Source organism: Rhinolophus sinicus, linkage group LG14, assembly GCF_036562045.2.
Source record: "Rhinolophus sinicus isolate RSC01 linkage group LG14, ASM3656204v1, whole genome shotgun sequence".
Taxonomy (NCBI): domain Eukaryota; kingdom Metazoa; phylum Chordata; class Mammalia; order Chiroptera; family Rhinolophidae; genus Rhinolophus; species Rhinolophus sinicus.
Genome location: NC_133763.1, coordinates 44788942 through 44803115, shown reverse-complemented (window position 1 = coordinate 44803115; position 14174 = coordinate 44788942). Strand labels below are relative to the sequence as shown.

The window sequence follows — 14174 nt, the reverse complement described above, 5'->3', positions numbered from 1 at the left end:
TCTGTTGCTAAACAACTAAATTTTATACATTCAAACACTACATTTGAGCCAAATCAAAGGTATAGCTTCTATATTATCATGATAAACCAAGAGAGGAAGGTAATCATGTTGAGCATTGCACTATAGTATGTTAAATGCTAATGATCAAAGTCATTGAAACCTTCTCAGCCCTCAGCTTTTTTAAAATATGGTATTTTAGCACTTTTTTTTTTGGCCTATTACTGTTAATACTCTTTCCCCCTCCTTGACTTCACACCAAATCAACTCCAGATCAATGAATGAAATTAAAAATCTCCAGTACCTACCTCGGACTAGTGAACCCCGGGAAGTCCTCTTTGAAGACAGGACCAGAGCTCATGCCGATCATGTGGGTCAGGGGTTTGACTGGCAGAGTACGGCTGCTGTGGGGGTTTTGAAAGCTGTGCAGTTTGGCGAATGGTAAGTTAATGGCGCTCACCTGCAAGGTTGGTTAATGTTGTCTAAGAAAATGTGGACTCGGTTTAAAAGGCTGGGGACCAATGTTTTAAAAAATTGTGCTTCAGTACACATAAATTAAATGTTAAAATCTTAACTAGTTTTAAGTGTACAGTTTGGTAGAGTTAAGTATATTCACATCATTGTGGAACAGATCTCCAGAACTTTTCATCTTGCAAAACTGAAATTCTCTGCCCATAAACAATAACTCCCTTCTTTCCTCTCTCCCCAGCTCCTGCTTTTTGTCATTCTACTTTGTGGCTATAAATTTGACTATTTTAAATATCTAATATCAGTGGAATCATACAGGCGTTGTCTTTTGTGAATGGCTTATATCATTTTGCATAATATCCTCAAGTTTCATAATATCCTCTTGGTTGCTCTAGTGCACCATGTGTCAATTTCCTTCCTTTTTGAGGTTGAATAGAGTTCCATTATGTGTATATGCCATGTTTTGTTTATCCATTCATCCATCAGTGGACACCTGGGTTGCTTCCAGCTTTTGGCTGCTATGAACAAATATCTCTTCGTGTCCCTGTTTCCAATCTTCTGGACCATAATTGGAATGGCTGGATCATACAATACCCTGTTTCCCCGAACATAAGACGTAGCCAGACAATCAACTTTAATGCGTCTTTTGGAGCAAAAATTAATATAAGACCCAGTCTTATTTTACTATATGACCCGGTCTTATATAACATAAGACCCGGTATAATGTAATATGTAATATAATTATAATATAATAAATATAGTATAATAAATGTAGTATAATAAATACAATATAATATAATACAATATAATATAACATACAAATACAATACCAGGTCTTACATTAATTTTTGCTCCAAAAGACACATTAGAGCTGATTGTCTTGCTACGTCTTATTTTCGGGGAAACACCGTAATTCTATTTTTCATTTTTGGAGGAACTGCTATACTGTTTTCCATAGTGGCTGCCCTCTTTTACATTCAGTTGGGGCCTAGTTTTAACAAAGCTCAGAACATAGAATTTAGCTTATTTAAAAAACGTTTTTGACTTTCTTTTTCATATTTATGATTTCAGGGCCTTCAGTATTACTGTAGAGTTTGATTTGACCTTTGTAGGAGTAGAGTTCGATCATAGCTTGACAATAAGTATTTCAAGTTAAAGATCATTCAGCTTTTTTTCCCCTCTCTACTTCGAAAACTGGAAGGTGTGATACTTGTGTGACTGAGACGTATTCTCTTCACTTGATTCCTCCCTGATAGTGACCTTACAGGGTGGCATGGAGATGGTGGGGCACAGTGGTAAGAGGATTGCAAATGCAGTTGTTCAGAATAAAACTTTTTAGTTGTCGTTTTAGTTTTGTGACACCTAATCTTGTTTAAAACAGCTTTGTTAGTGTTTTGTTTATTTTTTAAAGTTGATTAAAGAAGCAAATGTATATGTTGTCCTTAGGAGCTGTGCATGTGTTTCTATGCTAGTAGTAATATTTCCAGGTATAGGAAAACTGAAGTTTGTCTCCGTTTTCCATTATGAGATGCTTGTTTCTAAAACGTAGTTTTGTTAATCACAGGAGTGACCAACCTCGCATAACCAAAGACGTGATTTGTTTTCATGCTGAGGATTTTACTGATGTTGTACAGAGACTCCAGTTAGACCTTCATGAACCTCCAGTTTCCCAGGTAATGACTCTTGCTTTTTTATTACCCTTTGAGTGTGATATTGGAAATAAGTGTCTTTACCCATTTTATTTGGCATTTTACCTTGTAGTTGCATATGTGGGATAGTGAATTTAACTTTATTACTATTAAAGGCTGTCAGAAATCATTAAAGCAGAGCTTCCCAAGCAGAATGCTTAAGAGCCTTTCGATCTTGGGGAAGCCAGGTAAGCCTGGGATGGTCAGAGCCCAGGCTGCCCAGTTCTGGCCATGAGAAGTCTCATGCACTGTGTGCCCTCACCTGCAAAAGGGGAAAGACTGAAGGAGCAGACAAATGTTGCCCTTCTGTGTGGCAGAGAATATTGCTATTTAGCTGCACTTTGAAATACTTATTCAAATGATTCCATAGCTCATCCTGACTTTAACCTGCCCTTTGTTACTAGAGAGGTAGTAAAATAGGAAAGGTATTTGTCAGGCATTACAGAAAATTTTAGAAAGTTGTATATCATTTAATATTGCTAAGCTTTAATTAGGCCTGACTGTTTTCCTGTGCTAATGATAATATTTTATTTGACTGAATTATTACATATTTTAAAGTCTCATGCAACTTTTTCCCTCTCTTCAGTGTGTACAGTGGGTGGATGAAGCGAAACTGAACCAAATGAGGCGGGAAGGCATTCGTTACGCTCGAATTCAGCTCTGCGACAATGACATCTACTTCATCCCTAGAAATGTCATTCATCAGTTCAAAACGGTGTCAGCAGTGTGCAGCTTAGCCTGGCATATAAGGCTTAAACAGTACCACCCTGTTGTGGAAGCCACTCAGAACACGGAAAGCAGTTCTAACATGGACTGTGATTTAACTGTAAAACGAGAATTAGAAGTTGACCCCCAGTGTGTGAGGATAAAAACTGAACCTGAAGAAACGTGCACAGAGATGCAGCTTTTGACAACTGCTTCATCGTCCTTCCCACCTTCATCAGAACTGAATCTACAGCAAGATCAGATGACTCAGCCTATTCCAGTTTTAAAGGTGGAAAGTAGACTGGACTCTGACCAGCAACACAACCTGCAGGAACATTCAAGCACTCCTGTGTGATATGTACATATCCAAACACATTTTTTAACTTTTTTAAATTTTGATGTGAAGTTATAGTTTTATAACTGGCTTAAGTTAAGTTTTATTGGAGAAATCTTGCCTATAATTCTATAAAGAGAAATGACATTCCACAAATGTCAAGCATATCTTTTTTATACAGATTATGCAAAGCTAAGAGTTGTATCTTATCCCGTTAGTACAGTACGTAATAGTGGGTCTGCTGCTACTTTCTGTTTTAAGGTGTGAGGTAACAATTCAATCTCTTCTTTAAATCAAAATGAGAACTCTCTGGAATAACAGATTCTTATTTGGCAAATTCTTCACTTCCCTTAATTTTATCTTGCCTTGTCGCTTGCCATATTTGCTGTTTTTATGATAGAAGATCAGATTTATGGGTTAGTACTGTGTTTTTATGGCACAGATTCAATTTCTACAGTAAAAATGGCATAGGCTGCAGGAAAGAGTTCCTGCATCTTGTATGTGGGCAAGTTTTTTAGTTCCAACCATAAAGAACAGGTAGTTTCTAAGGAAAATTCAGTGGCTCTCTGATTTCTTAACAAAAGAGAAAGCACAGCACTTTCTGATCCAAACTGTCTTCTTTTTTAAAAAATATATATATCTTATTTAAAACCCAGTGGATATTTCAGTTAAAAATATCTAAAGATGAATAGTCCTTGGTCATTCATTATCCATGGTTCATTAATCTTTCTAGAATACACTGTAAGTATGGAAGATATTTTGAGTAAAAGCGATAATGTTGACATGATACTCTATTGTTCAGCTTCCTGGCATCCTCACATTTTGTGTGGATACTTTTGCTTCCAAAACCAATCATGACTATCGAAATTAGAGAATGAGATCAATCTTTCTGATGAGGCTGCCATATTTTGTGCATGAAACTTAGGGAAAACTCATGTTGTCAACTGGCATCAATCTCTTCATGATAAAGATCAAGTGTTAAGGCACTTCAATTCACAGTTTAACTGGTGAATATACCTGGGTTTTATGTACTATTACTGTGTTGCTACTTTCTGATAAAGAATATAGCACTCGATTTCATCCTAGAGTTTCAGTAGCCCAATGCTTAGTGCCTGAGTACTTCAATTTCTTTTCAGACAGGCACAGTTCATATAGCTAGTGTAGTCTTAACTTTCTATTATTTTAGAATGTTAATGTGATACACACTTCACTTGCCCTTAGTTAATAATATAGTAGCCCCTTTGTTTATTAAAGGAAGAGTACTCCCCACACCTAAGGCCAGATTCTTATATCTACCTGGTTATAGTGCAATTTGGAGATTTTTTTTTTTCCTGGAGGGTGAGATTTGGAATATTTACATTAATGTAGGCAAAAAAAGATGCTGCTTTATTGTGTCTGTCACCATGAAAACGTAGCTGCATCTTTTGAAATATCAAATATGAATTTTCTCTAAAATATTCTGAAATAGGTTAAATCTTATATAAATATTACTTTGTGCAATATTGTTGTGTAGTTAATTGCATATTAGCAAAGTATAGAGGTCACTGTGTAAACCGATAGAAAAGTAACCATCAGCAAATACTGCAGTGATTAGTTAGAATCTGTATTATTCCTTATATATATATGTATATGTATGTATTCTCTGTTAAAAAGCATAAAGACAAATAGAGAAACATTTCAATGTAAACCATTTATGAATTGGAAGTGATGGTGGTTTTAGTTATCTTTGTAAATAAGGTAATTAGAATGGTATGAAAAGTAATGTGATTATTGCAAGGGTGTTTTTAAATTTGGGATATAAATTCTAGGGTAAATTCTAGTTTATCAAGACTAGTTTTTAAGGGACCTGCCTTTAAGGATTTTTTCTGTTGTTATGGGGTGGGGGAGGGGGGATAATCACAAAGTATGTGGGCTTGGGTTATTTCTGGTTTTTGTCTTTGTGTCCAGAAGAATTTCTTAGAGCTTTACTAGGCTGTGCAAAGTAAAATTCTTCTCAGGCAACATTTGCTTTTTAAAATAATCATGAACAACAAGGTTGCTAAAGCAAAAACTTTATTTTTCTTGTCTTCCAAGATCCGATTTCCCCATCTCCCACTTGCCATCCAGCAGATGCCATCTGTCATCTAAGCTGGTCATTGCTAATAAATAAGGAGACTGTCTCCTGACAGCCAGCACTGTGTATAATCACTCAGGAACCAGCGGATCTGCAAAGACCTACAATCAAAAGCAAATCCCCATTTTCCTTTAATAAAACATTCTACCCTCACCTCCAATAGAAACACATTAAAAGAGTATAAAAATGTTTAAAATCATGTACTAATAAATTCATTGTATGTTAGTATTGCAATAGGATGGAGAGAGAAATATTTAGCTAGTAATGTATCTGGAAACTCTAAATGTCCTATGTGAGTGAGTATTAGATTTTAATAGCATGCTTTAAAGACTGATGAATATAAAAGCCCAAGTTTTGAGTTTCTTCCTGCTTTCAAAGCTGTATCCTAGTTGAATGATACAAATGATTGCAACTTTTCTAAATTATTTGGTTTGGTGGAGTGAGGCATGGAGCAGGCAGGCTCTTCTGATTTGTAAAGTAGTGATGGCAGTGAAGTTATAACTGAAATTGAGGCTGATCTTCCTTTTTTGGTATATTATCCATTGTGCCAACTTTTTGAGATTACTTGCAGAAGTGACTGTAAGTTTTAGTATTTTGTGGAGCACATATTTTTAAATGTGCTGATGGAAAGGACCCAATAAACGACTACTCCTAACTTAGTCACTAGAGTGATTTTATGGTATTTATTAATAAGGATCAAAGTCTTCCCCTTGCCCCAGAAGTCATTCTGTAATTATACCGAGGTATGCTAGGAGTAGGATTACAATTCAAAAAGGTATTCCAAATTCATAAAGCAATAATAATAAAACCCTACCTGTGAGTTTCCCCCTTCAAAGTTTTAACTCTTTAAAAATGAATACCTAGGTTTCATTGTACTTTTAATTTGCTTATTTGGCACTTACCATTTGTTTCACTGGTACTTTATTATTTTTAATGAAAGACTTTTGAAAGGTGCCCTTTCCCCTTAGATAGTTAGAATATCAGTTGACTAATATTACAAGCTCTTGTAGTAGGAAAAAGGAGCTTATTAAATAAAATTCTTTACTAAACCTTAGATGTCTTGCATCAGTCTTAATAGGCATAAAGTTCACACTTAATGACTGGAGAATCTTGTGCTTATTGCCTTTCCCTCTATAAATATTCTCTAGAATGAAAATTAATTTAGGAACAAGACTCTAAAATTCAAGAAAACCCTTAGTGAATATATTCTTGACCATTAATATTAGCCCATTATATTTTCATCTGTATTTGCCATTAAAAGTTTATTTGTGTTTATACCTTCAGGATAATTGAGTTTGTATCTTTTTAATAAATCTGTTTTATCATTGTTAACAGGTTTTTAAGAAAAGAACCTTTCACTAGTACATACATGTCAAAGGTTCATATTTCTGCTAAGTTGTTTTTGGTTTTTTTTTAAACAGGTTGTAGCTGTATTTATTGGTCATGCAGTAAGTAGAGGAAATGTGTAAGATGTGTTTTTCTTTAGCATATAAGGGACCCATCCTCATCCTGAAAGTCTGTTGCTTTAAAAGCAAGTATCTCTCCATAAATATTATGGCCTTCCATTTTCCTCATACATTGTTTTAGAATCCACTTGTGCATGTAAGTTGAGACCACTGTCTCTTAATATAGCACTTTTCAATTCTCTCTAAAGAAATACTTATGTACTACTTCTATCACATGTAAATTTTCATGTAATAGTGTTTTTTGTGACTAAACTCCATTTTGATTGGCAGCTAAGACTTTTTTTCCTGTGGCTTTAATTTATCTAAGAGGTCTTTGCATATAGATGAAACGTATAATTTGCCTGGTGGACTATTTGCGTTGTGTGGCCTTAGTTTGTTTATTGACATTAACAAGTGTTTTAAAAAGGTTTTTAATGAATAGTCTTAAATCTAAATTTGTGTGAATAATCTTTTAACACAGTGCTTTTTTGTAGCTGTCTAAGTGTGTTAAATTGTTAAGCTATTTCTTTGTAAAATAGGACAATGGAATGCATAGAGGTTTTTTTTTTTTCCTGTAAAGTATTTTTTTAATAAACAAAGTCTGATTTGTCCTTTCCTGATGTGTCATGACAAAATGAATAGCACATGAGGATCTAGCTACTTTAAACCTGTTTTTTTTTTTTAATTAAACTTCATTGGGGTGACAATTGTTAGCAAAGTTACATAGATTTCAGGTGTACAATTCTGTATTAAATCATCTATAAATCACATTGTGTGTTCACCACCCAGAGTCAGTTCTCCTTCCATCACCATATATTTGATCTCCTAAAACCTGTTTTTAAAGTATTACTTCCTTCCTAATATATCCCCTATTATTTTCTAGTATTTTAGAAAATCCTGTGACTCTTCTTTCCTAAAAAAAAAGGTCATGAATAATCTGGGGAAAATTCCGTCCATGTTGAGGTGCGACTAAGTTTTGGGGGAAGAAAACACACACATCTTTGGCATTTGAGGCAATTATGTCTCCTGCTGCTTAAATTGGTTTATATCTACTTAGGATAATCTTAAATTTTCTTCTGACGATATTGATATTTTTGAAAGTGCATGCATTCAGTGTTAGCTAATGAAGGTGGTGTGTAGAGTTTTCAGATGTCGTTGATATATTGTGACAATGCAATGGATTGTTTTTCCTCATCAGATTTTATTTGAACTCTTTTTAATTGAGGGAACTGTCCTAAGCACTGATAGCCCTTGGTTCCAATTAGTAAAGGAAAAGGAAAGGAACTAATGTTTTCTGAGTAACTGCAGTGGGCCAGACACTTAATATGAGGGTATCTCCTTTAATCCTCACAACATTTATTAGAAAGGTAACAAGACAGTCTGCAGAACACAGGTGAGAAAACTGGCTTGTTAGGTTGAAAATTTGCCTAAGATCACATAGTTTGTTAGTGGGAGCAGGAATTTGAGTGCAATTCTGGGTTCAAAACCATGCTTTCTTCAGTGGCAGCCTTAGGAAGCACTTGGGAAAGTTTGGAAAGAGGCTCCTGAAAGATGATTTGCTACTTAACTGCTCTTCCCTACCAATTGACCTGATTTCTGTTCTTCCACAAACTGCCCCCAATGCCTCATTTGAACACTAAGCAATGAAGTAAAATGTTTTTGCTATTAATGTAATTTACGTCTTAAAGCAAACTTTTAGATAAAACAAAAAGACTTCGTTTGTCTTACTCTTTTTTTTTTTTTTTTTTTTTTTTTTTTATTAAATTTATTGAGGTGACAGTTGTTAGTAAAATTACATAGATTTCAGGTGTACAATTCTGTATTACATCATCTATAAATCCCGTTGTGTGTTCATCACCCAGAGTCAGTTCTCCTTCCATCACCATATATTCGATCCCCCTTACCCACATCTCCCACCCCCCACCCCCCACCCCCCACCCCCCTTACCCTCTGGCTCTTTTTTTTTTTAAGTTGTCCATTTGTCTTGAAACCCAAAACTTAGCTTTAAGGAGGGGAAAAGCTGTTGGAAAGCAAAAGCAGAAAGGAAACTACTGCCAATGTGTGCAATACAAAAATAAGCCTGGGTGAAATAATTTTAAATTCATTCTGTGGGAGTTACACTTACCTTCTTGAACTGGATTTTCCTCCTCAGTAAGATGGGATAACTTCCACCTGAAGCCAATGATATGAAATGTCTGTAAAACATTTAGAACATACTCCTCAGGCTTTCTGAAGTGGTATCTAGTAACCATGATCTGTGATTACCTTTACCTGACCCAAATGCCATATGCTGGGCAAGCAAGGTCACTGCTTCAATTGTGGTGAGATGGCTATTGAGGTCATATTCCACCAATGGCCAAATTATCTTTACACACACTTGCGTGCACACACACGCGCACACACACACACACACACACACACACACGGGAGGGGTGCCAAAAAAATGTATACACATTTTAAGAAAGGAAAAAACTTAAAATTACGCTGATGGTAACCACTTTGAGCACCTCTTATAATTGCAGAAGTCAAACATGACTTGTATTCATCTTTTGTTACCGGTATATATTGAGTATTACAATTTTATAGTTTTTCCTCTTCTTAAAATATGTATACATTTTTTTGGAACGCTCTCTACATACACCCATATATGCACAGAGAGGAGGAGGAGGAGGAAGAAAGTGGCTTAAAATCTTAACATGTCCTTAAATCTTCACTTTAGGGAGCAACTGTGCTTTTCTCCTTTACCTCTATCAGCCTGCTTGAATTCTTAACCTAGAAACAGTTCTTCCCGCTGCCACCTTCCTCCACCCGAATTTGGGAAAAGTGCCCTGGTACTGCACCAAGTTTAGCCCATCCCCTCCCTTCCCCTTGAGCACCCGAAAAGCCTAAGTCCCAGAGCTGCTGAGGGGCGGGAGGATGGAAACAACTAAGCCGCAGCCTGCTAGGCCCTCCGTCCCAGCCCAGAGTGAACTGATGAAAACATTCGTCCATTCAGCAGATATTGAGAACATACGTGCTGGGCCCGTCTCTGACCTCGTGGAGCCCACAGCCCATTGGGGGAAGACCGATAGTAAATAATGAAGCCCAAACAAATGAGCGGACAACTATTAGAACATCAGGAGCGACCTCCTTCAGGTCGATGGACGGGAAAGGCACTTGTGAGGAAGCGACCTGCAGAGTGACCTGGGGCAGCTGCTCCCGCCCGGGGTGGCCCTGCGGCTCCCCAGCCCCTCCATCCGGGAGCCTAGACCCAGGCTCCAGGGTAAGGGCCGGGGGCGGAGCCACCTTCGCAGCCAAACCCGGAAAGCGGAAGCCGCGGCCGGGCTGCACCGGGGCTGCGGGGCTGCTCTCCTCTCGGTCCCCGCCGGCTGAGTCACCGCCGGCCGGGCGAGGACGTGTCCCAGCTGCTCCGAAGCCGCTGCCTCCGGGCCCTGGGGCCTCGGCACCTGACTTTCCCGGCCCGGCACAAAGCTTTTTGCCGTTGCCGTAGCGACAGGTGGCCTGCGAAGACGCCCCTCCCCTTCACTTTTTATTCCCTTTCTTTCCCAGTTCATTCTTGGCTTATTTTAGTGTCAGTCCGGTGACCCCGAAAGTCGAGCTTGAAGGGCGCCGGGTCTGTGGCAACAGACGCGTCCTCTGGGCGCTGAGCCGAGGGCTGCCTCGCGGGCTGCGGCGGCCTCCGCGGTCTCCATGGTAACGGCCCCGCCGGCGTCACCGCCTCGGGGGAAAGATGCGGCCTGCGGGGCCCGCCGCCTGGACCCCGGCCTCACGGCGGGGCCGGGGCCACTGAAGAGGAAGGTCCCGGCCGCCGGCCTGCCGGGCAGCGGGCACCAGGTGAGAGCCGGACGCCGGGGACCCGCGGGCGGGGTGGGGGGCAGGTCAGCTCCCGCGACCTCCCTCCCCGCCCTTCCCCGCATCCATGAACACCCTCGCGTAAAATTATCGCAGAGACGCTTCTCCCGGCGCCACTGCGCCAGAGTTTTGTTGTTGTCGTTTGCTTTTGTTTTGTTTTGTCTTTCCCTGTCAAACAGAGAAAGAAATAGCAGCTCAGGGAGAGGCTGAGAGAAGCGGTTTTTGAGTCCTACCCAAACTGGGAGGGGACCTTTCCGCAGCTGGCCTCACCACTGGTTTTCCTTCATTTTCAGTGAAATCCCATTTTCTGGCTGGAGACACAGATGGCCTCAAATGGAAGAGATGCTATATCGTGGTACCAAAAGAAGGTAATGTCAGTATTTTTTATTTGTAAAGCGTACTTACTGTACCAGGCGCCTTCAAAGAATTTCACGTTAATTTCTCCTGAGCTTGGTGGTGCCAGGTATTCTTACATGACAGCTCTTAACAGAAGTGGAAAAACGGATGGACAAGGTCAGTAGGTCTTTCAAACTCAGTTCCAGGTTCCTGAATAGGATTTTCAAGTCCCCTCCCTTCTCCAGGCTGCATACACAGTGCCCCAGAAATGTTTTGAAAGTTTAATTCTGATCAAACTTTTTTTTTCTTAAGACATGAAACTTATCTGCAGTCTCAGAATAGCACTGTCAACAATCATACCTGAGCTGTTCCTTGTCTTTTATTCCTCTCTAGTTTTCCTTAAGAAGTGGAAATATCTTTTAAGGTAGTATTTAACTTGAAATGTTTTGGACGCTGCTTTTTAATCTTTCAAATCCAGCTACTTTAGGATTTTCAAGGAAACAGTCCTTGAAACTCTTAATTGATTTGAACTCTGAGAAGCATAAACGTTTTCTAGATATATTGATATTTAATAATTTCTGACTTTTGTGAGGCTTGACCTAAATAAAAGGATTTCCTTTGCATCATTTAAATAGCCTGCTCCCTCTTTCAGATTGGAGCATATGATCAGCAGATATGGGAAAAGTCAATCGAGCAGACTCAGATTAAGGTAAATTGGTTTCTTTGATTCTAGCTTTATTTTATTGCATTAATATGAAGAGTGGGTTGTACTTTTAAAAAAACTGCACTTATCCACCAAGTATGGCATTCTTTGTTCTTTGAAGTGTATAAGGCAGACATCACTGCAAGCAGAATGAGAAATGACAGTTGACCTGTGGCCTCAGTAGGGAAATAGAAGGGAGTGGTTGGTTTGTGATGTATTAGAACCAAATGTCCCATATAAATGGAGCTATGGCTTTGTACCGTGTTTCCCCGAAAATAAGATGTAGCCGGACCATCAGCTCTAATGCGTCTTTTGAAGCAAAAATTAATATAAGACGGGGTCTTATATAATATAATATCAGACTGGATCTTATATAATATAAAATAATATCAGACTGGGTCTTTATATTAAGTTTTGCTCCAAAAGACGCATTAGAGGGGATGGTCCAGCTACGTCTTATTTTTGGGGAAACGGGGTAGCTCTGGCCGGTTTTACTTCGTGGCAATGTGGCCCCAGTATTGCCAAAGCTTCAGAGTTTTCAAGAGAACCTGGGAATATGCATTTTTTATGTGAAATATCCAGATGTTTTAGAGCTCTTCCCCCACTTCCTCCTCTTCCCCTGCACGCCAGATAAAATCCACTTGTGGCCTGAGTCACCTTTTCAATTACTGGTTTAGAGTATGGTCTTACATTTTTCAGGTTCTTAAGCTATTTCTACATTGCTGTTTAGAACTGAGCAGATTCTTGGGGTTATTTCATGCTGAACAAGCAACCAGAAACTAATATGTTGATTCAGAATGCCAGTTTAGTAATTTATATTAGGGGATGTGGGATTAAATAACGTAATGTTCCAAAGTCAGGATTGTGTGGTCAACATGTATGGGGGGGCAAGGTGGTACAAATTAATCATGCAAAGTTTGCTTTGATAGCAAATGTAATTGGATGGTCTCGAGAAATGGGGAAAGACTAAACACTATCCCTGCCCCTAAAACAATGTCTCTCCATTGACTTTAATAGTTAAATCTACAGATTCAGGGTCTCACTTCCTTTGGGAAGTGCTGAGTTAAGGGCTGCCAGAATCATGTGTTTGGACTTTTTTTTTTTTTTTTTTTTTTTAAGATTTGCTGCAGACTCGCTATTAACATTTTAAAAAATATGTGTATATAAGTGTAATACAACTTAATAGTTCTGTTTATCGCCAAGTACATTGATTGGACTGTGACGTGTATATCTCTCATGCAATACAGTTAACCAACACTTTTAGGGTGCCTTCTTTTTATAGGCCAATCGACTAGAAAATTGTTTTAACCACATGGTACTTGGCTAACTCTTTACAATTTTGTACAGTCCTTGATTTTTTTTTAATATTAATAGGCGATGGGTTTACAATTTTGTTTAGTAACTAAATCCTCTCCTGTTATGTTTTGTGAGCTGCTAAAAAGTATCGATAGTGAGTATGGTGTCATGGAAAGAGCACAGAACTGGCAGAGATCCTTTTGTGATCTCTAGGCCGGTGGTGATCTTGAACATGCACTATAGTTTGTCTGGGTTTTGGTTTTCTTATCCTTAGAAGGGTTTTACTTCCTGCTGTAGAATTTCCTTGCCTACCTCCTTTCCTTAACCAATTTAAAGATTTCCTCAACTCTGATTTCCAAGCCATTTTATATGTACCTTCCTATTAGTACACCTTATCAAGTTATTTGTTAACCTGTGCCTGCCTTTTCATAGGCCTCAAGGGGAGGAATTGTGTTTGTATCTCACTCTTACATCTTGATTCATATAAGAACTCAGTGTCTATTGCTGTATTTAATTGAACCCCATCTGTTATGTATATTTTTAATCATTGTTGTCTCATAAGGTAATCTACTGAAGAACACCTTAATGTATACTTCTTAATTTAGTAGCAGTGGAAAGAATAAAATTAAAGACAACTCTAAAAATTTGCTGAGCTAATGTATCAACATAGTCATCAGAATACAGTCATCAAAATAGACATGGATCTTGCCTTCGTGAATTTCATGGTCTAATGGTGGTGGCAGAAAAGCCAAGATATCTTTTTAAATATATTTTAAGTCTTAGACAAAAATTGATCAAAGTATAGGATACAAAGAAGTATTTCATACAACTAAAAATAGAGAACACAAATATAAATATTTTGAAAACAAAAAAATAAGAAAAAATAAAAAGAAACATTAAAAAACAAACATATCAGATCACAGTACAATAAAATTAGAAATTAATAATAAAAATACGAAATTACAAAAGATATAAAATTTAAAAATCTTGGATCGTAAAGACTGATATAAACTCTTCCACAACCATTTATTGAACAGCTATGTTTAAGGCATTTTGCTAGATCCTGCGCACAAGAGAAAAAGTATTTACAAACAGAGTACAATACTTGTTTAAGGGAAGAGCAAATAGCCCAACCTGATTGGAGTATAAGATATGTAGATGAGATGATAGGTCATAAACCATTTTGGAGCTGACTTGAGTGTTTTACTAAGAACTTTAGATACTATTCTGTAGAAAA

The 14174-nt window shown here is 38.1% G+C and overlaps 2 protein-coding genes and 1 long non-coding RNA gene across 4 annotated transcripts in view; 2 read left to right on the top strand and 1 right to left on the bottom strand.

Annotated features, from left to right (window-relative positions):
- Positions 1 to 7366, top strand: part of RSBN1 (round spermatid basic protein 1) — a 43589-nt gene extending 36223 nt beyond the window's left edge. The window contains exons 5-7 of the mRNA XM_019730377.2: positions 271 to 438; positions 2030 to 2138; positions 2740 to 7366. Of these exons, the coding sequence (XP_019585936.2) occupies positions 271 to 438; positions 2030 to 2138; positions 2740 to 3213 (751 nt within the window). The 3' untranslated portion in view covers positions 3214 to 7366. The remainder of the gene's footprint in view (positions 1 to 270; positions 439 to 2029; positions 2139 to 2739) is intronic.
- LOC109446711 (uncharacterized) lies at positions 5277 to 10667 on the bottom strand. Its single transcript, XR_012491655.1, has 4 exons — positions 10380 to 10667; positions 9764 to 10251; positions 8876 to 8945; positions 5277 to 5406 (listed from the first exon to the last, which is right to left on the bottom strand). It is a non-coding gene; the product is annotated as an uncharacterized LOC109446711 (long non-coding RNA).
- The window catches only part of PHTF1 (putative homeodomain transcription factor 1), a 44178-nt gene continuing 40070 nt past the window's right edge, over positions 10067 to 14174 (top strand). Inside the window, exons 1-3 of one of the 2 annotated variants that reach the window (XM_019730381.2) lie at positions 10067 to 10584; positions 10896 to 10970; positions 11591 to 11647. In XM_019730381.2, the coding sequence (XP_019585940.2) occupies positions 10926 to 10970; positions 11591 to 11647 (102 nt within the window). In that variant the 5' untranslated portion in view covers positions 10067 to 10584; positions 10896 to 10925. The remainder of the gene's footprint in view (positions 10585 to 10895; positions 10971 to 11590; positions 11648 to 14174) is intronic. The other variant, XM_019730380.2, reaches the window with a different exon arrangement.